Raw genomic sequence first — 26,766 nt, forward strand, 5'->3', positions numbered from 1 at the left:
TGGGATCACTGTTGTCATGGCATCGCTCACAGCAGGATGATGGCGGTGGAAGTTTAGCTTGTATGATCGGGCCTTGGAGACGGCGGGCTGTTCACTACAATCGCGTGTGTATCCATGTCTTCTCCTGTATGTTATGTGAGATCAGGACTGTTCTCCTCCCCTACGCCCTGTAATGGAAGTGTCTGCTTCTTTATGGGGACTGGTGTCCTGTGTGAGCTCTGGGTTTATTGGTGTGCTGGGGCTATTAGTACTCCAACAGTCAGAGAGTGACAGATCCCAACCTATACTCCTCCCCCCAGCTCTGTGTTCTGCAGGATGATCAGACAAGCATGCATTGTTTTCTCCTGCAGTCTCCTGTGTTATGTTGTGTGAATGACCCCCATACATATGAATGTGTAGGACAAGCTGCTTCCCCACCATACCTATTGCTTTCTGTATGAATGAGCCCTCACAGGTGTGTGTTAGTCTCTCTTTCATGTGTATGAATCTCCGCAATGAAGTTTTGTACATTAAATCGCACCTTTAGGGGCATTCACCCCTGCAAACGCACCTTCCTCCAATTAGATACAAGAACCCCAGTGGTAGGGCCAATCACTTGCATTGCAGAATGAGTGTTTACAGGAGAGTGGCCGTGAATATCTGGAAGAGCCGGTGTATTGTCGGATACTGTCCCCCGTTGGATACTGTCTGCCCTGTGCGGCGCTTGCGCAGTACGGAGGATAAGGAAACGCTGAAAGTCTCAGAGTTCAAGCCCCACCATCCAAGTGGATATAGAGTTAAAAGAAAAAATTGCAGAGCGAAGCGAGGCCATGCCGAAGCATGGCAAGCGAAGTGAGCCCGCGAGGGGCCCTGTTACTAAGTGAATACCGTATGTCCACTTGCATGGTGGGCTTGAACCTGGACTCCAGGCAGAAGGTACTATTAAGTGCACAGGCGCCATTCATTTTCTGAGACTTTCGACGTCTCCTTGTCCTCTGCACTGTGCAAAGCGATGCACCTGTACAGTACGGGGCGGACGCTATCCGATGGGGGGACACTTCTCGGCAGAACACCGGCAGCCTCCCATCACTTTCAATGGGGCTGCCCCTTACAGCTATTTGCTGGGGTTCTTGCACCTAATTGGGGACTGGGTGCATTCACCCCCCCCCCCCTCTATAACGGTCGGTTTTTTGGGGGGAGAACACACCCCCACACTCCCTAGACTAGAATGACCTATTCACCTACCCTCAGCCCCCTGAGCAGGCCCTTTTTAACTAGGACATGTGGCATTTTTGTGTGTTGCCATTATAAGGCCCATTACAATCTCTGCTGATGAACGTTCCTGTACCCCTTAGCAGAATGCCTCAACAAAACCAACTTGGTGCAGGCACATACACTCAACAACTACTTTATTAGGTACACCTTGCTAGTACGGGGCTTGACCCCATTTTGCCTTCAGAACTGTCTAGATTCTTCGTGGTATAGATTCAACAAGGTGTCAGAAACATTCCTCAGAGATTTCGGTCCTTAATGACATGATAGCATCACACAGTTGCTGTAGATTTGTTGGCTATATCTCCCGTTCCACCACATCCCAAAGGTGCTCTATTGGATTGAGATCTGGTGACTGTGGAGGCCATTGAAGTACAGTGACCTCATTGTCATGTTCAAGAAACCAGTGGTGAGATGATTTGTGCTTTGTGACAGGGTGCATTATCCTGCTGGAAGGAGCCATCAGAAGATGGGTACACTGTAGTCATAAAGGGATGGACAGGGTCAGCAACAATACTCAGGTAGGCCGTGGTGTTTAAACAATGCTCAGTTGGTACTAAGGGGCCCAAAGTGTGCCAAGAAAATATCCCCCACATCATTACACCACCACCAGCCTAAACGGTTGCTACAAGGCAGGATGGATCCATGCGTTCATGTTTTTACACCAAATTCTGACCCTAGCATCTGAATGTCGCAGCTGAAATCGAGACTCATCAGACCAGGCAACGTTTTTCCAATCTTCTATTGTGCAATTTTAGAGATCCTGTGTGAATTGTAGCCTCAGTTTCCTGTTCTTAGCTGACAAGAGTGGCAGCCAGTGCGGTCTTCTGCGGCTGTAGCCCATCTGCTTCAAGGTTCGATGCATTGTGCTTTCAGAGATGGTATTTTGCATACCTTGGTTGTAACGAATGGGTTTTTGAATTACTGTTGCCTTTCTATCATCTGGAAGTCTGCCCATTCCCCTCTGACCTCAACAAGGCCAGGTATGGCTGCCCTCCTGAACTCTGAGGCCGCGTACACACGGGCGGACTGTTCGCCCAACTTAGTCCGCTGAACAGTGTTTCAGCGGACAGTGCGCTCGTGTGTGGGCTTCAGCGGACTGTTTCAGCGGACAGTTTGACGAACAAAGTCTTACGGAATTTCCGTAAGACAGTCCGTTCAAACTTGGTTTTGTCCGTCCAAACTTGGTTTCAGTGGACAGTCCGCTCGTGTGTAGGCAAGTTGGACGGACTAAGTATCGCGCATGCTCAGAAAGGGTTTACACGGCCGAAGGTTGCATTGCAGTGTATAGGACGTCGTTTTTCTAGTCCCGTCGTACGTGCTGTACACGTCATCACGCACGTTTTCAGCGGACTGTTCGTTCATCGTGTGTGGTCAAGTCCGTTCATGCTAATTTTGAACGGACTGTCTGTCGGATTGTTTGACGAACTAAGTTGGGCGAACAGTCCGCCTGTGTGTACGCGGCCTAAAACAATGAGCATTAACAAGGTCTATGAACGAATATGGACCAGGTTCATAGACCACATGTCCTCCAGGTCCAACACTTGTAGTGCTGCAGCAGTCCAGGACATTCTTAGCTTCCTGCAATCAGGTATAGACCTATCTCTTTTCAGTTAGCTCACTTTGAGTACAGGTATTGTACTTGTTCTGGATTTCCTTTCCAGCTCGGATCAGATCCAGACAAGCCACTCTCAGTGAAATATCTTACTCTCAAGAACACCTTCCTGGTTGCTGTTACTTCAGCAAAAGAGTGTCGGAAATCAGAAACTTGGGTTCGAAGGAGCCTTTTCTAAGGCCGCGTACACACGGGCGGACTGTCTGCCCAACTTAGTCCGCCGAAACACATTTCAGCGGACAGTCCGCTCGTGTGTGGGCTTCAGCGGACTTTTTCAGCGGACAGTCTGGCGGACTAAGTCTTTCGGAATGTTGCAAAGACTGTCCGTCGGACTCGCATTTCAGCGGACAGTCCGCCCGTGTGTGTGCCAGTCCGCCCTACTTTTGAAATGAGCGGACTTTTCCCGCCCGGAAAAAAGTCCGCTCATTTCGAGCGGGTATCCAGGTAGGCGGGGCCCGCGACTGAGACGTCGCTGGCCCCGCCTCCTGGTATGGACTTAAAGGGGAACCCCAACGCCGAAAAAAATCGGCGTGGGGGTCCCCCCAAGTCCACAACAGACCCTTGTCCGAGCATGCTACCCGGCCGGCCAGGAAAGGGGGGCGAGCGAGCCCCCCCCCTCCTGAGCCGTACCAGGCCGCGTGCCCTCAACATGGGGGGTGCCTTGGGGAAGGGGGGGCCGCGCGGCCCCCCCACCCCAAAGCACCTTGTCCCCATGTTGATGAGGACAAGGGCCTCTTCCCGACAACCCTGGCCGTTGGTTGTCGGGGTCTGCGGGCGGGGGGCTTATCGGAATCCGGGAGCCCCCTTTAATAAGGGGGCCCCCGGATACCGGCCCCCCACCCTATGTGAATGAGTATGGGGTACAATGTACCTCTACCCATTCACCTGTGAAAAAATGTACAAAAAAAACACAACACACGAGATAAAATACTTTATTGCACAGCTCCGGGGGTCTTCTCACCGGACTCCTCCGCTATCTTCTTGTAGCTCTTTTACTAGCGGAGGAGTCCGGCTTTCTTCCTCGCCGCCGGCCTCTTCTCCCGACTTCGGGGGTCTTGTCCCCCTCCCGGTCTTCTGTCGCCGCCGTCGCCTTCCGTTCTTCTTCTTCTTCTTGTGGGCGAGTCCGTTCATTTCAAAAGTAGGGCGGATTGTATGGCGGACTTAGACCGCCGTATTAGTCCGCTCAAAAAGTGCCATGTGTGGGCAAGTCCGTTCATTCGAAAGTATGACGGACTGTCTGTCGGATTGTCTGACGGACTTAGTTGGCCAGACAGTCCGCCACGTGTGTACGCGGCCTAACTTTCTTTCCAGACAGAGCTGTGTTACCGTATATACTCGAGTATAGGCCGACCCGAATATAAGCCGAGGCCCCCAATTTACCCCCAAAAAAACTGGCAAACTTATTGACTCGTGTATAAGCCGAGGGTGAGACATGCCTGTCCATCCCTGTGTGTGTGTCCGTCCCTGTGTGTCCGTCCATCCCTGTGTGTGTGTGTGTCCATCCATCCATCCATCCCTGTGTGTGTGTGTATCCATCCATCCATCCATCCCTGTGTGTGTGTGTGTCCATCCATCCATCCATCCCTGTGTGTGTGTGTCTCCATCCATCCATCCCTGTGTGTGTGTGTCTCCATCCATCCATCCATCCCTGTGTGTGTGTGTCTCGATCCATCCCTGTGTGTGTGTGTCTCCATCCATCCATCCCTGTGTGTGTGTGTCCATGTGTGTGTGTCCGTGTGTGTGTGTGTCCAGCCTACCTGTGTCCCGAGCCTCCGTCCCGTGCCTTGCCTCCTTGCCTCCGTCCCGTGCCGTGCCTTGCCTCCTTGCCTCCGTCCCGTGTCGTGTCGTGCCTTGCCTCCGTCCCGTCCCGTGCCGTGCCTTGCCTCCGTCCCGTGCCTTGCCAGGATCGCCTCGGCGGCCATTCTAAAATTCAAAAGCCCCGCCTCCGCCTCCGCCTGTGATAGGCGGAACACTGAATTTCCCAGCAGCCTGTGTTCCGCCTATCACCGATATCGTCTCATCCTCGTACTACGGACGAGGATGAGACGATGTCCGTGATAGGCGGAACACAGGCTGCTGGGAAATTCAGTGTTCCGCCTATCACAGGCGGAGGCGGAGAAGGAGGCGCGGCTTTCAAATTGTAGTATGTCCGCCGTCTGTCTGCTCGATACGCTGATCGAGCAGTCAGACGGAGATGACTCGAGTATAAGCCGAGGGGGGCACTTTCAGCCTCAAAAAAGAGGCTGAAAATCTCGGCTTATACTCGAGTATATACGGTAATTCCCTTGCTGGGGTCAAATCCTAAAGTGACCACAATTTTCCACTAAAATCAAGAAATTGTGCTCCCCACCTTTTAGATCAACAGAAAATCAAGATGTCCATCCCCTTGATGTTGGGCACACTCTGAAACAATACCTGGAGATCACGGCTCCCTTTCAGCAATCAGATTTTCTTTTCATCCTTCCCCACGGGAATAATAGAGGAAGGCGGCCCTCGGTTAGATCCATTGCAGCATGGATTGTGCAGACCATTCAACGAGCTTATAAAACAAAGGGCTTGGCTCCTTCAGAAGCAGTAAAGGCACGCTCAACGCGGAGAATCTCGACTTATTGGGCAGCTTCACGGCATGTCGCTCCTGAAGGGTGGCTTCCTGATCTTCCATCAATACATTTATGTCTCACTGCTGTGTTGTAGCTGTCAGTTTTGGTTTGAAAGTACTGTCAGTTGATGGTGTTAAATACATTTTATTTTCTTTGCTCAGTATTTCCCACCCGGGTGTGTAGGACGAATTTCCCACACATTGCTGCCATGGAGTCTGTTAGGAAATTTTCAGTTTTCCTATCAAATAATTACCATAATTTTCCTTTCCTGATAGACTCTATGGCAGCAGGAGTTCCCTCCCAGATGCCTGGAGTAGGCTAGTTACGAAACACGGCTGGTAGGCCAGAGCAAAGACTTATGGAGGTGGCGCTAACCCACACGTTGCTGCCATGGAGTCTATCAGTAAAGGAAAATTACAGTATTTGATAGAAAATTTTCTGTTTATATGCCCCTCCCCCCTCCGTTCCCCTTCCCTACTTCCGGAGATGGAACATTGCCCGATCTCCCAGAAGTTCAGCCCCCTTCCTCCTTCCCCCTGCCGGGTCAATTAGAAAGCGCAGCGAGCTTCACAGTAGGCAATCAGGAGTGAAGCCAAAAGTCTTCACTGACTGGTTCCCTTACCAGGAATGGCGACGTCAGCACCCGGGAGTCCATCCGAAGATCGGCTGGGGTGCCGACATTGTTTGATCCCTGGACAGGTAAGTGCCCGCATATTAAAAGTCAGCAACTACAATATTTGTAGCTGCTAACTTTTAATTTTTTTTCACCCAGGTTGGACCTCCTCTTTAACTGTGTAAGTTGCAACCAAAAAAATGTAGTACTTTTATCCCATCTTCTATGTGCTAAGGCTAGCTGTGACTTTGGACAGGGTACTACTCTGCCACCCAAAGCCATCTGAAAACACAGCTAGCAAGAAGATGGCTGCTTTGACAGATCACACTTTTCTCCATCTCCAAGCACTTGTCCTCTTGCCTGGACCATTTAGCTGACAAGCCCCCCTCTCCTCCTAGGGAGACGCTTGACTTGGGCAAGTGCATGGAGATGGAAAAAAAGTGCCGCCTGTAAAAGCTGCCCTCTGTTTTCTAGCTTTGTTGTCAGATGGGCTTGGAGGGAAGAGAGCGCACTCTTTGACCTCACAGCTAGCCTCAGACAGCACATAAGAAGATGGGACAAAGTACTACCTGAATTTTGTCCCATGAAGAACAGAATACATCTGTCATTACCATTACAAGCTCCTTTCTGTACCCAGCTCTGGTTTCCATTTTGCTCCTCTTGTCTCCATATCTAACATTCCATGTCTCTCTGTGCAGGTCAGTGTATTGGAGGATGCTGCAGCCTGGGAACTACAGCCTGGTGCTTTCCCTGCAGTCCCTATTGCTGATATATGACTTATTTGTCAATTCATTCTCTGAATTGCTGCGTTCAGCTCCAGTTATCCAGCTTGTGCTCTTCATGTAAGTCATGGTTGTCTTTTTTAATAAATAACGTAAATTAGTTCTGAAGCCATCATGGTTATCTCAATGTCCTTTTCCATTTCAGATTGCAGGATGTGGGCATCCTATTTGCAGCCATCGTCTTGTTTCTCATGCTGTTTAACACCTTTGTCTTCCAAGCCGGTCTCCTTGGCCTCCTGTGTCAGCGATTTCAGGTCACCGTCATCCTGTGCGCTCTGCATTTAGGGCTCAGCGTGGCATTGCACGTATGGCTCATGGTACGATCCTCTTCATTACAAGGTTTCTATTTCTAAGAAATTTATTGAAGCTGATATGTGTAACATCTGATTTGCTGTACATTTTCCTTTTTAGAACTTACGGTGGAACACAGAAAATGCCTTCATTTGGTCTGATGGGCTCCAGGCATTGTTTGTTCTGCAGAGAGTCGGTGAGTCTGTGTGTATTTAAATGTTAGTATATAAGTGTTAAATAGAGCCAATTCAGGGCAGAGTGACAGTGTCTGTAAAGGGGGCACTCCAGATCACTGATTTTCATCTTGCCAGTGCCCCCCGGATGCTTCTCCCACTGTTACAGCCACCACCAGAATACCCAGTTTCTGTAGGTGTCACAGCCTAGAGGGGGCAGTCATGTCACCCCTCTCTCATGAGAATAAAGCCTGGCATACACTACTATTTTTAATTTTTTTTGTTTAACCCAGCAGGCTGAACGGGAAAAAAAGACATCTCGGGTTGGAGCCTCTGTATTAACAATCCAATACTAGTGCAACGATCTACCCTGCTGTTCTATTGTGTTCTGACAGGGGGATGCCCCCGCCCCCACCAGAACACTCCGGTCAGCGATCTCAGCTATTGGCTAAGAGCACAGATCAGGAGCCAGTCGGCAGGTGTTTTTCGGTCATGTTCCTTCAACAGAAGGTTACTGTCAGACCGGCTGCAAAGCACATGGGCCAGATGTTGGCCGGTTTCTATTGTACCGGCTGACATTTGGCCCCCGAGTATGGGGCTTAAATTGGTTCTAAAGGCAGGAGGTTTTTATCTTAATGCTATGCATTAAGATAAAAAACCTTCAGTGCGCAGCAGCCCCCCTAATACTTAGCTGAGCCGTCTTGATCCAGCGATGTTGCACTAGAGTTTTGGCTGCCCGGAACTCTCCCTCCTCATTAGCTGAGGCAGCAGCGGGGTGCCATTTGCTCCCACTGCTGCAAGTGAGCCAATGAGGAGAGAGAGGGGCAGGGTCGAATTACGGCTCTGTGTCTGAATGGACAAACCAAGCAGCAGCTCTGGTGTCCCCATAGCAAGCTGCTTGCTGTGGAGGCAGGAAAGCGGGGCCAGAAGCGCCAGTAGTTTATTTTTAAATGGAAAAAAGCCCAAAAAAAACTTTAGTATCGCTTTAAGCTTGGAATTAGCAAATAGATGCTAGGCCCTAGTACTGCATCATGGGAGGAGATCACATGCTCCCTCATATCTGAAAGCACCAGGTATTTAAAGCTTCAAGTGACAAAGGAGGGTCGGGTGAGGTGTCATTTGAGAGGTGTGAGTGTCAGTGGGTCAAGCTAGGCACCTGCTTTCTATTTCACCACTATTACATACTGCTGAGAAAGTTCAGTTTTATATATATTTTCTTTTTTTTTAAACCCACGGTGTTTTTCCCGAAATCTACAAGTAACAAAAAAAAGTTAAAAAACACACAAAAAAGTGCACCCAAGGGTGTGTCTCTAGTTTACCTCCCAAAGAGGCAGAACTCTACCCTGACCCCTTGGGGGTGGAAAGCTCACGACAGGGGCAAGGTTCAACATTGTCCACCTAGCCAAAAGGCCTGGTGAAGCCCTCTCCTTATGGTCAGCCAAAGATCCCCCCAGTTCAGAGGTTCAAAGGAACCTTAAGGCTGCACATCCTCACCCCAGACTTGGAGGTAGGCCTGAGGACCCACACTAGATGAAAAAGAAGGTAGGATTGCGCTACGGATGGTAGATGCTACAGGGATAAAAGCTGCCTCTACTAAATATTTACAACCAATTTGGTTGGAATGAAATACGTAAAAGAAATAATAGGTAGGGGTGGCGCTATACCCTAATAAATCTAAAGGAAGTGATTTACTGTCTAAAAATATAGGAGAAACCTCTATTTATTTTTTGCCAGGGTGTCTACTTTCACTAAAATAAGAGGAGATGAATTTTTGAATTTTTTTTTAAGTTTTGCAATTGTGGTGTTGGACCCCCTGGTGAGTTTTTTTGGATTACTCCAAACAAAGGCTTTGGTCTTTTTAAAAGCCAACCTCAGGGTTTACTGTGTAAAAAAAGCTGTACAATACCTTTTGAAAATTACTATCAGGAATATAATAGCTTATTTATTTTCATAATTATCACTCTTTAGACCCGATCATAAGAGCACATGTTGACATTTAATCATTGCACACTTATTTATTTCTATTTATATCCCTGATAGTAATTTTCAAAGGTATTGCACAGATTTTTTCACACAGTAAACCCTGAGGTTGGCTTTTAAAAGACCAAAGCCTTTGAAGTAATCCAAAAAAACTCACTAGGGGGTCCAACACCACAATTGCAAAACTTAAAAAAAAAAAAATTAAAAAAAAATTAATCTCTTATTTTAGTGAAAAATAAATAGAGGTTTCTCCTATATTTTTAGACAGTAAATCGCTTCCTTTAGATTTATATATGTATAGCGCCACATCTACCTATTACTACTTTTACTGAGGACCCACACTGTCCATCAAAATAAGATGGACAGTCTTCGAGGTAGGCCTGAGGACCCATGCTGTCCATCACAATGAGAAGAAGAAATTTAGACAAAAGTGCAAGTGAGAAAAATAAATAGTGCCAGTGCATGTAGTAGACTTTGCAGTCTGGTAGCAAAAATTGCACCAGACTGAGCCAAAAGGCCTAGCCCAGAGAGGTGCTGTGCAGAAAAAAGCATTAAGCGACGTGGTCATGTTCTCAATCTCCCGTGGGTTTCCCAGGCCCATGTGAGCCTAGGCACCCCTGGGGCGACCAACTCCCAGCGAGGCAATGACACCGCAGGTTCCCTGCCTTCCCACTCCATGGCCAGACCAGCCCGTTCAAGTCAGGAGGCACTGGACCCCCCCCCCCCAGTCTTCCTGTGAGAATTAATCCCATGCCCCACATCCTGTGGGTACCCCAGTTCGGTTCCAGCTGGTCCAACCTTCAGAGCCGCCCATCACACCAGCAGGTATACCATACGGCCAGCCATTTCTAACAAAAGGTCAAAATAGAGGCGCAGCACCCCTTAATGGACACTGGTGACAACAGATACTACACTTGATCTTAGCCAATAGGCAGAGAAGTGAAAAAAAGAGTTATATTACAATTGGTGATTGCAACATGGTCTTGGTCAAGCAGCTGGATGTCAGCCTATGAGTGGTGTTAGGACCGACATAGACATTGAGCCACTTCCAAGCACAACTCTGCCTGCAGTGGCCGCTGACCTGTCGATCGCTACATCTCCCTGGAGTTTATAGGATGATATGCACACCATCATCTTTCACTGAGAGAGTGCAATATTCTCATTTATTATGTGACTTTCCATACACAGTTTGCACCTAGGTGGAGGCGCCCACTTTGCTTGTCTTTTCTTGTATGTATTAGGTATTCAGGACCTGATCTAGGGGAGCAGCCAATTCATTTGTTTCTTTCAATTCCCCGTAAAAAAAAAAAAAAAAATTGCCCCCCCCCCCCGGCTGTCATTGGGGTCTCAGTAGTGACATCATTTTTGTTTTATTCTTCTACAGCAGATTTAGACGATATTTTCTACAACTTTTTTTGTTTTGTTTTTCTTTTACTTTACTAGAGGTTTGTTAGGTGGTTTCTGTGAGGTTAATCTCTTCAGTTTAATCTTCCAAAAGTATACTTAAAATAGAAAAATAAATCTACAGGTCTCTTACGTCCTTGTTTAATCTCTTTATCCATTTGAGTCAACGGCGGAAACTAATTACGGATACGTTTCTGCTATGTGACCAAACCGCAGCATTATCCATCTGACTACCAGGGAAAGTCATGTATTTGGTGCTGATTCTCTTGTAGTTCTAACTTTCTAAGTCTCCCTCCACTCAAATCTAAATCATTTAAAAAAAAAAATGAAGATCAGGCCTGGAATTTGAGTTGGTAGATTTCTTATTTGTGGTTCATTAGAAAGGAATGCTGGCACCCGTACAATACAGATTCTACTCTTTTTATCACCCAGCAGGTTATTTGAGATGCAAAGCAGACCTGTCAGGACAACAGTTATCTGTTACAGCTGAGGCTTCTGATCTGTTGTGGAGTCCCAGAAGCAACAGCCTTTCACAGAACTAGCACTGCTCCTGAGTCCGGTAATGGCAGCCTCCAATGCTGGATTGGAGCTTGAGCTGTACTAATAGGTTCTTCCTTGAATCCCAGTACATTAAGAGGGAGCCTCTACAGTGTCTGTGTAATGGGGCCACCCCAACCTTCTGATACTCCTCTTGACAGTGCTCCCCCACAACTTCTCCATCCATCCAATACAGAAAGTGGCTCATGGAGCACAATTATTTGGACACTTACCATTCATGCTGGGTTCCCCTTGGTGTTAGACATGAGCTCTGTTTATATTAGAACTGCACTTTGCTATTGACATGGGAAAGACAACAAGAAGTATCTCCCCTGCCATCATTAATTAGCTGAGTTTTGGCAGGCTTGGAGAACACGCATAACGCCAAAGGCTCAACTTACCTGCTGCCTACTGTCACCATTTACAGCAGATTCTACAGCAGAATAAAGGAAGATTGAGAGGAACCACCCAGGGCACCTCTGCTGGTCAATGGGCCAAAATAGTGAACTGCCATTTCCCATGCTGGATCTACCCAAAAGTTTTTAGAGATGGCAATCCAAATTACAAATAAAGAAAATGGTTATGGTAAATCTGGCCCTAGTTACAGATGTCATTTGCCCTGCCAGCTAAGCCGTTTTATCCTGACTTTGGTTTCTTAACTCTGTTCTTTTTTTTCTTTTTTTCTTTTTTTCAGCGGCTGTGTTTTATTTCTACTTCTACAAGAGAACATCTCTGAATCTGGGGGATTCTCGCTTCTATCACGATTCTCTCTGGCTCCGCAATGAATTTGCAAGAGTGCAAGGTTGAACCCGGTCCCCAAGAGAACAATCTTCTGCCTTGTGTGTTAATAGCTGAAGTCTTGATGGGTACTTCATTAATCACAGACATAGAAGACAGCACAACCCTTATTTTGTGGAAAATGCATTTGTCTTGAACCCCCAATGAAAGACCGAACTTAAATATACATCTTTATGCACACACATAGTTAAAAATAGAAGTATGGCCAAAAAAAAGCTCTTCTTGGTCACAGGACTGCAGGGATTTCTGTATTCCTGTGACCCAAATTCAGTTGACAGCAGGGCAAAGCTCACTGTTGGCTGATGCCACAGAGCCAGTCCAGGCTCTGCTAATAGCCTGCACCCTGCACAGCCCAGCACTCCAGTGAGTGCTACAGGGACAGAGCACAGAGCAGTGACTTACTGTCACCACTCTTTGCTCAGTGAAGACTGAGAACTGAGCAATCAGCATCCATGTGGTTGCTCAGTTGCCCAGTGGGGTCAGTGGCAGAATCAAATGTATGGGCTTTTTTTGTTTTGTTTTTAGATTTTTTTTTTTTTCTCCTTTTTATCTAGAGCCAGACCCTGTATCATGTGCCTATTCATGGCTGATTGTGCACTCATGATGTATACCCTATCTACGTACAGTTCTCATGGAAATACCCCATCAGCATTAGACCTACCTATGTACTAATAAGGACGATTTCCTTTCATAATGAGACACATGTCCTGCTTTTGTTCAGCTGCTACGATGACTTCATCTGTCCATAAAACAAATGGCATGAAGTATTGGTGTTTTCACTAAATCAGAGATTGCCAAAAATGAGATTCAAACATAACATAGACGTTTGAATCTGATAGGCTAGTGGTTTTGGAGAAATAATTCAAATTTTTAGAACATGTCGATGCAGGAACTAGTCTTTATCTGGAAGTCCAATGAAGGAGCTTCGGCATTAATTAATCGCCAAGGCATAAGACATTTACACTTTGTACTCAAGGCTTTAGAGTAATATTGTGGGGTTATTGTATTTAGACTATGACCTTGTAGATGCCCCCCTTGTGCGGCAACTGCCTTTGTTACATGTGGATGGCAGGTTTGAAGCAGATTATTTCCCACTTTTTCACTAAATCTAGAGCAAGGGTGTCAAGCTCAATTTCAATACAAGCCACATCATTCTGGTTGCTAGATGTCCAGAGCACCCCCCCCCCCCCCTTACATCAAAAGTCAAGAGCCTCCACCCTCCCTTACATCACAGTGCATCCCCCTTACCATGTGCTGCTGCCGGGAAGAAGCTGGAGGTGGGGCTGGAAAGCAGAAAGTACAGGACCAGAGGAGGGCTAGAGTCTCCTGCTGGAGTCTGCTAAATGCTGAGAACAGGGGAGGAGTAGAGAAGGCGGTGCTGTGGCTGCACAGAATCTGTTGGATGAGTTCTGTCCTCCTCTCTGCTGCCGACTGCTGAGACGAGGTTGGGGTGGAGATGAGATGGGTGCCGCAGCTGCTGAAGAGGTGTGAGGACCACATGAAATTACCTAGAGGGCCAGATTCGGCCCCCGGGCCTTTTGTTTTACACATGTGATGTAAAGAAAACTTCCAGTTTCAAATAGTTTTATTTTTCTGTGTAAAGGGTGTCTGTTGTATTTCCAAAACGTCATTTATAGGTAAAGCATGGTCCGCTGAGTCACATGATGGCTTCTTATGCCACATAGGAACCGGTGTAATGATTTCCTTACTATTGTAACTGGCTCTTTTCTTGCACCTCCATATTTGAGTATCTCTTTTCCACCTAAAATAGATTTCTTTCCATTCCTGGGCAGCTGTTGTATAAAACAGGGCATTCACAACTATGTCACTATGGGCCCAATGAGACATAGAAATTTAGTTATTTATAGAAGACATATGGGTTTTTAAAGTGGTGTTCTGCTTAAAAAAATAAATAATTAAAAGTCAGCAGCTACAAATACTGCAGATGATTACTTTTAATAATCGGTCACTTACCTATCCCAGGGTCCAGCGATTCGGCAGATCGAAGCCCAGCTCATCTCCCCATCAGCTTGGCAGCGCTGGCATTTTATCTGTGGGTGCCCGGCTGTGGCTTTACAGCCGGGCACCCACTGCGCTTGCGCAAGCTGCGCTGTGCGCCATGACTGGCCGCGCAATCATCTGGGACCTGTCAGAGGTCTCAGATGATTAATAAGGCAGGGGGGAGAGGCGATCTCCCTTCCTGCGCCGAGGGAAGTGACGTCAGGAGCCCAGGCGCCGAAGGAGGCAGACTTCAAGGGACCCCCTAGCAACAGGCATTTAGAGATGAGTAAAAAATATTTTTTTCTCCAAATTTGTATTTTTTTATTTTTTTAAAGCACATTAATATTTTTTTTTTTGGGGGGTAGAAATTCACTTTAAAGAAAAAAAAAACATCTATGTTCCCATGTATGCTTGCCACATCAATGTGATGCTGCAGCTATCCACAGCCAGCTCTATGTTTGAGAACTGAGTGAGTACGTGACTGCTAATCGCTCAGTCTGCTCAGCGCAGAGAGCAGTGACTGTCAGTCACTGCTCTCCGCTCTGCCCCTCCTGCACTCATTGTCAGGGGTCCGCACAGCTGGCTCCAGCTATTAGCCCAATGCGGAGAGGCAGAGCCAGCTGTCAATCAGGCAGCTAGGTAGATCCTGACAATATTGTCGGCATCCTTCCAGAGCCTTGTGCGGTTGTGCTACATCAGCTGATAGCAGGCAATAGCATGTTGTCAAATTTAGCTCTCCCAACAGCTTCTTAGAATTCTAAAATGATGTGGTACGATCTTTTATATGGAATTTCCTGTTTTAAGGAAACCGTACTTTACTTTTGACCCTGCAATGTAATCAGATTTTGCCATTACCAAGAATTTTCTTGTGCTGGTGAAATACTTAACTGCTGAAGCATTATCACTTTAAGTAGGAATTCATTTCAAATAGGACTCCCTACTTTCATGCTTTTGGTCTGTTTCTGGGGTGAGGGCTGCATTGCTTTGAAAAGCCCATCAGTTGCAAGCTACACAAAGCTGGAACAGCCAATAGGTGAGCTGCTAAACCACGACATGTCAGCACATTTCTTGAGTGGAGTGCCGTTTTAAAAAATTGCTTTAATAACCATGCCTTAATGTATGCATTCTTATAAACTGATCAAAGCTTAAAGAGTAACTTCACTTTTGTTGAGAAAAATAAACAATCCCCTCTGGGTGGTCAGTGTACATTATAAGGATTTTAACTTTTTTTTTTACTAATTCTCACCTCTTTCTGCTCTTTGATGATGTCAGAGTCAATCTGAATGGGGGTGACTTTTTCATTATTAATCAGGCGATGCATGTTCAGTGTTCTATTGAAGAAATGTGCAGTGTCTGCATCTCTTTATAAGTAATTAACCTTTTGGAAGTTTCTCAGCAAAAAATAAATATTTTGTTGCAGAGGCTGCTTCAAATCTGACTTTGTGCAGAGTTCTGGGAAAATGAGTTCACCACTCACACAAAAAGGAAATTACATTTCTGGGGAAATTCTGTACATCAACAATGTACAGAAGGTTCTTGGGTTGCTATGTTGCATTGAATTTCACAGGGGCTGAAGATTGAAAATGAAAGGTAATTTGTAATGACATTAAATTAGACTGTGGGGTTGATTTACTAAAACTGGAGCGTGCAGAATTCAGCCCAGCTCTGCTTGGTAACCAATCAGCGTCCAGTTTTTTTGTCAAAGCTTAAAGTGATTGTAAAGTCTTGTGTGGTGTTTTTTTATTTGTAACAAAAAAACAAACACGTTATACTTACCTGCTTTGTGGAATGGTTTTGCACAGAGCAGCACAGATCCTCCTCTTCTCGGGTCCCTCCTGTTGAGTGCCCCCACAGCAAGTAGCTTGCTATTGGAGCACCAGACACGGAGCTGTCGCCCCGCCCCTTTCTCTGATCATTGGCTGCCTGACTTTGATTGACAGCTGTGGGAGCCAATGGCGCCACACTGCTGTCTCAGCCAGTGAGGAGGGGAGTCCCGGGCAGCCGAGACACTCCTGCAACATTGATGAATTTAGATGGGGCCCAGGTAATTATTAGGAGGCTGGGGGGGGGGGTTGCTGCACAACCTTTACAACCACTTTAATTACCCGGGCTAAAGTTAGATGCTGATTGGCTACCATGCACAGCTGCACCGGATTTTGCACTCCCTAGGTTTAGTAAATCAACCCCTATAGCCGGTGTTGCAATTTTTTGATGCTATATTATTTATTTTTATTTGCAAAATTTTTTCCCACAAAAGTGGAGTTACCCTTTAAGGGCCCTTTCACGCTATTGCGGTACACATGTTATGCCACACATTAATCTGCATTACATTAAGGCAGCCTGTTCATTTAAATGCTCTGAATAATGAACCAAAAAAAGTGTAAGGCCGCGTACACACGCGGGGACTGTTCGCCCAACTTTGTCCGTCAAACAGTTTCGGCAAACAGTCCGCTCAAAATTAGCATGGACGGACTTGGCCACACACGACGGACGAACAGTTTGCTGAAACCGTGCGCGATGACGTGAACGGCACGTACGACGGGACGAAAAATACGACGTCCTATACACTGCATTATAACTTTCGGCGTGTAAATCCTTTCTGAGCATGCGCCGAACTTAGATTGACTAACAAGCCTACACACGAGCGGACTGTTCGCTGAAACAAGGTTTCAGCGGACAGTTTTTCGGAAATTCCGAAAAACCTTGTTCGTCAAACTGTCCGCTGAAACTGTCCGCTGAAAACCCACACACGAGCGGACTGTCCGCCCAAACACTGTTCAGTGGACAAAGTTGGGCGAACAGTCCACCCGTGTGTACGCGGCCTAAGTACCATTTCTCGCAGCACAGATCCATTGACGAGGTGCATTGGCAGCCTATTCTGAATGAATGGCACTGCATTACACCAACGCATTTAACATGTGTTGCTGCAAGTGTTGCCACAATGCAGTAGTGTGAATGGGTTCTTCATGTTTCTTCCAGTATTTTTAAGATTTCAATATTTATGTAAATTGTGTTTACAATGAAAAAAATGTACTTTGTAGATATTGAAAGTATTTTTTTATAGATCCTGAAAATTGCTTGTGTTTTTTTAGATCACGTTTTGATCATTTTAATAAATATTTTTAAAAGTTGGTGATTTTGTCCTGTGTGGAGTTTCTGAACATAAAGCATGGGAGGAATTGGTATTTCCCCAATGGTCTTCAAAGACCGCAACCTGAGAGATGATTGGTCTCCTCTCTACAGGAAACACAATGCAGACAATTAGGAAACCCCTCCCCCTCCCACTCCCCTTAATCCTCAGTTTAGATTGTGTTTCCTTTTGTTCAGGAGGCTTTGTAACATTTGTTGATTTCCTGATGGATGGCCATTGGGTCGGCACTGTCTCCAGGCTGTAAAGATGGATGAGGTGGTTTGCCTTTTCCTACTGGTTTAGCAGGGTTTTCCCTGTAGGTCCCATGTCCAGTTTATTGTCCTTCAGACTTTATGAGGGATGGATTGTGGCCAGTCAGGGTAGAAAATGTCTTGGGCCCAGCATAGGTGAGAATAAATATGGCCTTGGAGATTGAGGTCAGTAAGAGGAGTAGTGCCTCTATTAGTAGGAGGAGTAGTATCCCGTCATTGGTAGCAGTGGAGGAAATAGTGCCCTCTTGTTGGTGTCAGTGGGAAGAATAGTGCATTATATTAGTGGGAGGAATAGAGCTCCAAGTGTCGGATAAAGTCTAGCCGCGCTATGGCCGAATGACGGCCACAGCATATGACGGCCTCCCCTGTGCACGCTCCCTGCGCACACTGTGGTCACTGAGACTCGGATGATCACCGATCCGAGTAAGGGACCGGTCCCGGCCCCTCACCATGTGATCAGCTGTCGGCCAATGACAGCTGATCACATGATCAAAACAAAAGCTTGGCGATCGCTTTTTTTTTTTTCCTCACACTGACAGCGGAGGAGAAAAAAAAATGCTGATCACCGGCTCATCTTAAAGGGACATCGGTCCCGAAAAGGAAGAGGCAATTATGCCTCGTTTATGCCATATGAAAGTGCCCACAACTGCCACCTATTAATGCCCACAAGTGCCACCTAGAAGTGCTGCCTATCAGTGTAACTGATCAGTGCCCATCACTGCCACCTATCAGTGCCGCCTCATCAGTGTACATCAATGACAAATGCCCCATTTTAAAATTATAACAAAATAAAAAAATAAAAATTTTATTTATTTTTTTATTCGGTCTTTTTACATTTTTTTTTAACAAAAAAAAATCGCAGGGGGGATCAAATACCACCAAAAGAAAGCTCTATTTGAGGAAAAAAATGATAAAAATTACATTTGGGTACAGTGTTGTATGACCGCGCAATTGTCATTCAAAGTGCATCAGCGCTGAAAGCTGAAAATTGGTCTGGATAGGAGGGGGGTTTAAGTGCCCAGTAGGCAAGTGGCTAGCAAATGGCCACATCTGGCCCTCAAAAAAGCAATATTTTTTACTTTTTGCTATAATAAATATCCCCAAAAAAATATATAAAAAACAAATTACTTCCACAGTTTAGGCCGATTGTTATTCTACATATTTTTGGTTAAAAAAAAATGCAATGAGTGTATATTGATTGGTTTGTGCAAAAGTTATAGCGTCTACAAAATAAGGGATAGATTTATGGCATTTTTATCATTATTTCTTTTTTATTAGTAATGGCGATGATCTGCGATTTTTATCGGGACTGTGACATTATGGCGGATAGATCGGACACTTTTGACACTATTTTGGGACCAATTACATTTATACAGCAATTAGAGCTAAAAATAGCCACTGATTACTGTATAAATGACACTGGCAGGAAAGAGGTTAAACACTAGGGGACAATCAAGGGGTTAAGTGTGTTCCCTGGATGTGTTCTAACTGTAGGGGGGTGGACTCATTACAGCATGACAGAGATCACTGCTCCTGATGACAGAGAGCAGAAGATCCCTGTCATGTTGCTAGGCAGAACAGGGAAATGCCTTGTTTACATCTCCCCGTTCTGCCTCTCCTTACCGCAATCACGGGCCGCTGGTGAACATTGAGTTTGTGGGACCCGCTAGCACGCTCCCGCACCAAATTTAAAAGGACGGGTATGCCCTTTTGCCTGCCCGTGCCATTCTGCCTGCCCGTGCCATTTTGCCGACGCAAATTAAATAATCCAGTGAATAATAAAATGAAACATCCACTATAAATCATGTGCATAAAAACGTGAAGGTGAAAATCGCATAAGAAAATGCATAAATAAACTAAAAAGCTTTTGACTCCAGAAATGTCTGTGTATTGCTTTCACCATCCAAAAGAAGGGGAACACTATGTGCAACTGAGGGTAAGACTGCGCTCACCATCTGCCAATACAGCTGGTCCATTCCTCCCAACTTTCTGAAATGGCAATGAAGGACACCAATTAGCAAAAGTATGTAGGTATAGGACTCACCCCCTAAAAGGGGAATTAAATAAAAAAAATGATTAAGTAGACCCACAAGTGCTTTTTTTTAACACTACTATTGCTATATATATATATATATATATATATATATATATATATATATATATATATATATATATATATATATTATTATTATTATTCAGGATTTATATAGCGCCAACAGTTTGCGCAGCGCTTTACAATATGAGGGCAGACAGTACACTTACAATACAAATCAATACAGGTGGGATCGGAGGGCCCTGCTCGTTAGAGCTTACAATCTAGAAGGGAGGGTCAAGTTGAAACAAAAGGTAATAACTGTGGGGGGATGAGCTGATGGAGAAAATGAAAATACAGTTAGGTGTGGGTGGGGTAGGCTTCTCTGAATAGAAGTGTTTTCAGGGATCGTCTAAAAGCTAATAAAGTAGGAGATAAGCGGACAGATTGGGGTAGGGCATTCCATAGGATTGGGGAGGCTTTGGAAAAATCCTGGAGGCGAGTATGGGAGGAAGTGATGAGGGAGCTAGAGAGCAGGAGGTCTTGAGAGGAACGAAGAGAACGAGTAGGTCGGTATTTAGAGACTAATCTAGTGATGTAGCTGGGGGCAGAGTTGTGGATGGCTTTGTATGTAATTGTTAGTATTTTGAATTTAATTCTTTGGCTGAGTGGAAGCCAGTGGAGCGATTGACAGAGAGGAGTAGCAGACACCGAGCGATTGGTAAGGTGGATGAGTCTGGCAGCGGCATTCATAATGGATTGAAGAGGTGATAGACTATGTAGAGGTAAGCCAGTGAGAAGGGAGTTGCAGTAGTTGAGGCGGGAGATGACCAGCGAGTGAATTAAGAGCTTTGTTGTGTCATTGGTTAGAAAGGGGCGTATTTTGGAGATGTTGCAGAGGTTGAGGCGGCAGGATTTGGACAGTGATTGGATGTGTTGCTTGAAGGAGAGTTCAGAGTCCAGGACTACACCTAGAACCTTGGCATGAGGGGATGGGCTTATGGTTGTGCCATCAATTTTGACAGTGAGATCAGGGGAAGGGGCATATGGGGGAGGAAAAATTATAAGTTCGGTTTTGGATAGATTGATTTTGAGGAAGTGGTGTGACATCCAGACTGATATATCTGATAGTAAATTAGTGATACGTGAGGAGACAGAGGGAGTGAGCTGAGGGGTAGAGAAATAGATTTGGGTGTCGTCAGCATAAAGGTGGTATTGGAAGCCGTGGGAGGCTATCAGTTGACCCAGGGTGGAGGTATAGATTGAAAATAGGAGTGGTCCAAGAACAGAACCTTGGGGGACCCCAACAGAGAAAGGAAGAGGAGAGGAGGAAGTAGAGTTGTAAGAAACGCTAAAGGTGCGGTTGGATAAGTAGGAAGAGAACCATCGTAGAGTACAGTCACGGAGACCAAAGGTGTGGAGTTTTTTGAGAAGGAGTGGGTGGTCAACCGTATCAAAGGCAGCAGAGAGGTCCAGGAGGAGGAGTACAGAATAATGTCGATTGGTTTTGGCCGTTAGTAGATCGTTTGTTAGTTTTAGGAGAGCAGTTTCTGTGGAGTGTTGAGGACGAAATCCAGACTGAAGGGGATCAAGAAGGCTATTATCAGCGAGGTGGACGCTCAGTCGGTTGTAGACCAGACGTTCGAGTAGTTTGGATAAAAAGGGGAGCAAGGAGATGGGGCGTAGGTTGTTTGGATTGGTTGGGTCCAGTGAGGGTTTTTTAAGTATGGGTTTGACAAGTGCATGTTTTAGAGAGTTGGGGAAGATGCCAGAAGAGAGGGAGAGATTGAAGATGTGAGTTAGAGAGTGTAGCATAGAGTCAGAGGGTGAACGCAGCATTTGCGAGGGAACAGGATCCAGAGGGAAGGTGGGAAGGTGGACATTACCAAGTAGTTTAGCAACTTCATCTATAGTGGTGGGGTTGAAAGAGGGAAGTAATGATTGTGCCTGTGGGCATGATGTGTAAAGCTTGGAGGGTATCAGAACAGTAGAAATCTCCACGCAAATTGTATCAATCTTCTGTTTGAAGTGATTAGCAATCTCCTGGGCAGTGAGTGAGTTGGCGGGTGGAGGCAGTGGAGGACGAAGTAGAGAGTTGAAATATATATATATATTGCTTGTATTTTAGAGTTTACAAATGCAGAAATTTAGAAACTAGATGAAAAGTTTATTACTGTAAGACACTTTTTGATAGATAAATAGTGCATTTTATTTGAAACTGTATAGATCAAACCAAAATGAGGGACAAATGAGGAGAAAAGAGGGACTTTGTTCCAAATTGGGGACAGTCCCTCGAAATCAGGGACAGTTGGGACGTATGCAAGTCGCACATTGGGAATGATCAAGCTCAGCTTCCACTCTTTGGACATCCAGCTCCATCCATCCACCTGAGGTCCTTTGACTGTAGCAGCAGACCACCATTGGGGGGAGATTTGGAAAAGCTCACAATGCCAATAGATGGAATAGAAGCGCTCGTGCAAGGAGCTGAATGCCAAAGTGGGCCATTATAGTGTAGTAATTTATTACTAATCTGTAAGAATGACATAAAAATCATAAAGAAAACATCCAAATGCCAAATAATGACTTACTCTGATGGCCGCCAGCTCCGGGACTGAAAGTGCCCACGTGACATTGGCGTATAGCTCCACTTCAACGGATTTCGTGCCAACACATGTCTTCAGGGGGCTAGTGTCCCCTGAAGACGTGCATTGGCACAGAGACATTGGGGTTTATTTACGAAAGGCAAGTCCAGTTTGCACTGAAAGTGCACTTGGAAGTGCAGTCGCTGTAAATCTGAGGAGTAGATCTGAAATGAGGAGAAGCTCTGCTGATTTTATCATCCAATTGTGTGCAAGTTAAAATGCTATTTTTTATTTTCCTTGCATGTCCCCCTCAGATCTACAGCGACTTTATTTCCAAGTGCTCTCTCAGTGCAATTTCAAGTGCACTTTGCACTTGTAGTGCAAACTGGATTTGCCTTTCATAAATAACCCCCCATTGTTTTTATGCACATGGATGTTTCAATTTATTATTCACTTCATTATTTGATTTTCTGTTGCTATGTTAAGGTGATGCAACTTTATTACTGTTATATTTCAAAAAGACTGAATCAAAGTGTCAATACGAAGAATTTTCCTTCTGATGCCGATTGAACTCAAACCTTCAATGGATCTTACCATAGCAGTGTTCCATTGAATAACCTGTCTTGGGGCCCTACATTTTTTTTGTTTTACTTATTTCGTTTGGGGTTTACCTCTAAAGAGTGGTCTGATCTCCAAGGATAACACTCTGCTTCATAAGTGCTGACTAAATTATCTTCTAGGAATGACTTGTTCTTGTTTGACTGGTAAAGGCACAGACAATAGGTGTGTGCAGGGGGGTGTGCCAACGGGGCTACTAAAAAAATAAACAAATACTGACACCATCCACTGTCCTGCTACATTTTAAAATGTTTTTATAATAATTTATAAGAGTGTGTGTATATGTTTCGTATATATAAATATATACTGTATACATATATAACAAAGTATTCATACCCCTTGAAATTTTCCACATTTTGTTATGTTACAACCAAAAATGTAAACGTATTTTATTGGGATTTTGTGATAGACCAACACAAAGTGGCACATAATGGTGAAGTGGAAGGAAAATGATAAAATGGTTTTCAATTTTTTTTTTACAAATAAATATCTGAAAAGCGTGGTGTGCATTTGTATTCAGCCCCCTTTATTCTGATAACCCTAACTAAAATCTAGTGGAACCAATTGCCTTCAGAAGTTGCCTAATTCGTAAATAGAGTCCACCTGTGTGTAATTTAAAGTGGTTGTAAACTCTTTACAACCACTTTAAACTACAGGCTGCACTGGATATCTCCTAAACCTGCACGGTTTAGGGGATATCCCTGTATTTGCATGTGCCGACATCATGCAGCACATGTGCACTTAAGCCAACTGAAGCAACGGCACGTACGTGCCGTTGCTTCAGTTGTACGGTGCCGTTCCCGGCAGCTCCCGCACATGCGCGGGAGTGACGTCATTGTGGCTCTGGCCAATCACAGTGCCAGAGCCACGATACCTGGAAGTAACCTCTGGGATAGATGTTGCTGGCTGGAGGGGGAGACGAGGGTGGCTGTGGGGACTTCGTGCTCTGGTAAGTAATTCATAATGAGCTAGTATGCTATGCATACTAGCTCATTATGCCTTTATGTTGCAGGGTGTTTTTTTTTCCAGGAGGGTTTACAACCACTTTAAACTAAGTGTAAATACAGCTGTTCTGTGAAGCCCTTAGAGGTTTGTTAGAGAACTTTAGTGAACAAAGAGCATCATGAAGGCCAAGGAACACACCAGACAGGTCAGGGATAAAGCTGTGGAGAAGTTTAAAGCAGGGTTAGGTTAGAAAAGAAATACCCCAAGCTTTGAACATCTCACAGAGCACTGTTCAATCCATCATCTGAAAATGGAAAGAGTATGGCACAACTGCAAACCTACCAGGATATGGCCATCCACCTAAACTGACAGGATGGGCAAGGAGAGCATTAATCACAGAAGCAGCCAAGAGGCCCATGGTAACTCTGGAGGAGCTGCAGAGATCCACAGCTCAGGTGGGAGAATCTGTCCACAGGACAACTATTAGTCGCACAGGACAACTATTAGTCGCACACTCCACAAATCTGGCCTTTATGGAAAAGTGGCAAGAAGAAAGCCATTGGTGAAAGAAAGCCATAAGAAGTCCAGTTTGCAGTTTTGCGAGAATCCATGTGGGTGCCACAGCAAACGTGGAAGAAGGTGCTCTGGTCAGATGAGACCCAAATTGAACTTTTTGGCCTAAAAGTAAAACGTTATGTGTGGCGGAAAACTAACACTGCACATCACCCTGAACACACCATGAACATGGTTTCGGCAGCAGCATGTTGTGGGGATGCTTTTCTTCAGCAGGGACAGGGAAGCTGGTCAGAGTTAATGGGAAGCCAAATACAGGGCAATCTTAGAAGAAAACCTGTTATGCCGTGTACACACGATCAGACTTTTCGACAGCAAAGGTCAGATGGAACAAATCCGTCGGACAATTCGATTGTGTGTGGGCTTCATCGGACCTTTGCTGTCCAAAAATCCGACGGACTTTAGAAATAGAACATGTTTTAAATCTTCTCGCCGAAACTCTGCCGGACCCAGTTCTTATCGGGAAACCCGTTCGTCTGTATGCTGGTCCGATGAACCAAAATACGACGCAAGAGAAGCTACAGCACCTGCCCGCGAGAATGTTTCCAGCGCGATCCTATTGTCTGCATGGTACTGTACATCATGCGCTCGCTGCAATAGGAAAAACACATTTTCCTATTGCAGCGAGCGAGAGAGAGAAGCGACAATGTCCCTTGTCTGGTATGGATTTTAAGGGCAACCCCCTATGCCGAAAAAACAGCGTGGGGGTTCCCTCTAGGTCCATACCAGACCCTTAGTCCGGCCGGTCAGGAAAGGTGGTGGGGACGAGTGAGCAACCCCCCTCCTGAACCGTACCAGGCTGCATGACCTCAACATGGGGGGGTGGGTGCTTTGGGGAAGGGGGGTGCCCAGCGGGCCCCCCACCCCAAAGCACCTTGTCCCCAGGTTGATGAGGACAAGGGCCTCCTCCCGACAACCCTGGCCATTGGTTGTCAGGGTCTTAATAAGGGGGCTCCCCACCCATTCACCTGGGGGAAAAAGTGTCAATAAAAAAAACCACACTAGACAGGTTTTTAAAGTAGTTTATTAGGCAGCTCCGGAGGTCTCTTCCGACTCCTTGGCTCTCTCCGGCCTCTTCTCCCACTCTCCGGCCTGCTGTGTGCACGGTGCACAACGACTTATATAGGCATCGGGGCGGGGTCACCGGGTGATATCACCAGGTGACCCCGCCCCTTATGGCAGCACAGTCCCAGCATGCCCAGTGACCCCTCCCCTTATGATGACACAGTCCCAGGATGCCCAGTGACCCTGCCCCTTATGACGGCACAGTCCCAGCATGCCCCTATATAAGTCATAGCGCACCGCGCACACAGCATTACAGCGGGAGAGAGCGCCGTGTCAACATCGGAAGAAGACCGGAGGGAAGAAGACAACAGAAAACACCAGGCCACCGCTAGGAAAATAGTGGCAAAAGAGCAGAAGATAGTGGAGGAGCCTGGGAGAAGAATTGGAGAGTGGGAGAAGAGACCATAGTGTGGGAGAAGACCCGAATACTGGGAGAGAAAGCCAGAGAGCGGAGGAGTCAGAAGAGACCCCCCCGAAGACGGAAGAAACACCTGGAGCTGCCTAATAAACTACTTTAAAACCCTGTCTAGTGTGTTTTTTTTATTGACACTTTTTCCCCCCAGGTGAATGGGTAGAGGTACAATGAACCCCATACTTATTCACATAGGGTGGGGGGCCCACTTATTAAAGGGGGCTCCCAGATTCCGATAAGCCACCCGACAACCAACGGCCAGGGTTGTCGGGAAGAGGCCCTTGACCTCATCAACATGGGGACAAGGTGTTTTGGGGTGGGGGGCCCGCAGGGCACCCCCCTTCCCCAAAGCACCCACCCCCCATGTTGAGTGCATGCGGCCTGGTACAGTTCGGGGGAGAGGCTCGCTTTTCCCTACACCCTTTCCTGACCGGCCGGGCTGCGTGCTCGGATAAGGGTCTGGTATAGACCTTTGGGGGACCCCCACACAGTTTTTTCGGTGTAGGGTGAGGCTCCGATGAGGCCCTGAGCCACGCCACATGCCTGTCTGAATAATGTCGGAAAGTCTGGGTTTTGAATCATGTGTCCGGGGTCCAGTCCAGCAGAAACCCGGACCCATGATTCAAAACCTGGACTGTCTGGCTGAATCCCAAACAGGTGGCAACCCTAGTCACTTCCGTTACAAAATCTAACGGGTCGCCTAACCTGATGAAACATGGGCACTATTTCTGATGGCTACCAGGGCTTCCCTTACTTTAGAGGGATTTCCTCTCACTTCCTGTTGTGGTTATGGGGCAGGAAGTGAAGGAAAATCTCCCCAATGGGACACAGATGGCAAAAAACAAACAAAAAATAAACTGATGGTGGTTATACCCCTCCCTTACTCTATGCAGAAACGAAAGACAGATCTAAATGAGCCTCTTCGGGATCTATTTATCAATGTTTTTACCCAAGAATCACACAGTTCTGTAAATGGATGTAAGGAGAACGTTGTGTACATGATGGGTGACAACTATAAAAGTCCTGTAAAGGAAAGGCTTTGGGTGAACTTTGCCACATCAGCCTGAGTCTGCCCAGACACACAGACCCAGC

At 46.1% G+C, this 26,766-nt stretch overlaps 1 protein-coding gene and 1 pseudogene across 3 annotated transcripts; one reads left to right on the top strand and one right to left on the bottom strand.

Moving 5' to 3' along the window:
* On the top strand, positions 1-17,176 carry TMEM138 (transmembrane protein 138). Of its 3 annotated transcripts, XR_013263736.1 has the most exons (6): positions 1-104; positions 6,778-6,921; positions 7,007-7,178; positions 7,273-7,348; positions 11,941-16,430; positions 16,873-17,176. XR_013263736.1 is itself a non-coding variant. In XM_077460824.1 (5 exons), exons 2-5 carry the CDS (start codon positions 6,794-6,796, stop codon positions 12,051-12,053), a joined length of 489 nt encoding a protein of 162 aa, XP_077316950.1. In that variant the 5' UTR covers positions 1-104; positions 6,778-6,793; the 3' UTR covers positions 12,054-17,176. The 3 variants fall into 3 exon arrangements, 2 of the variants coding, with proteins under 2 accessions (XP_077316950.1, XP_077316951.1); XM_077460824.1 differs by having other exon boundaries at positions 11,941-17,176; XM_077460825.1 differs by having other exon boundaries at positions 7-126; positions 11,941-17,176.
* Positions 10,092-10,249, bottom strand: LOC143956086 (U2 spliceosomal RNA; annotated as a pseudogene).
* Positions 17,177-26,766: the final 9,590 nt, after the last annotated feature.

This window comes from Lithobates pipiens, unplaced genomic scaffold (assembly GCF_037356315.1).
Source record: "Lithobates pipiens isolate NorthernLeopardFrog02 unplaced genomic scaffold, aLitPip1_a1.2 Scaffold_10, whole genome shotgun sequence".
NCBI lineage: Eukaryota > Metazoa > Chordata > Amphibia > Anura > Ranidae > Lithobates > Lithobates pipiens.

Coding starts and splice junctions, on each gene's coding strand:
- TMEM138 (XM_077460824.1), top strand. CDS start 6,794: ATGCTGCAGCCTGGGAACTACAGCCTGGTGCTTTCCCTGCAGTCCCTA. Junction 6,922..7,006: donor ATCCAGCTTGTGCTCTTCAT/GTAAGTCATGGT, acceptor TTTCCATTTCAG/ATTGCAGGATGTGGGCATCC. Junction 7,179..7,272: donor CATTGCACGTATGGCTCATG/GTACGATCCTCT, acceptor TTTCCTTTTTAG/AACTTACGGTGGAACACAGA.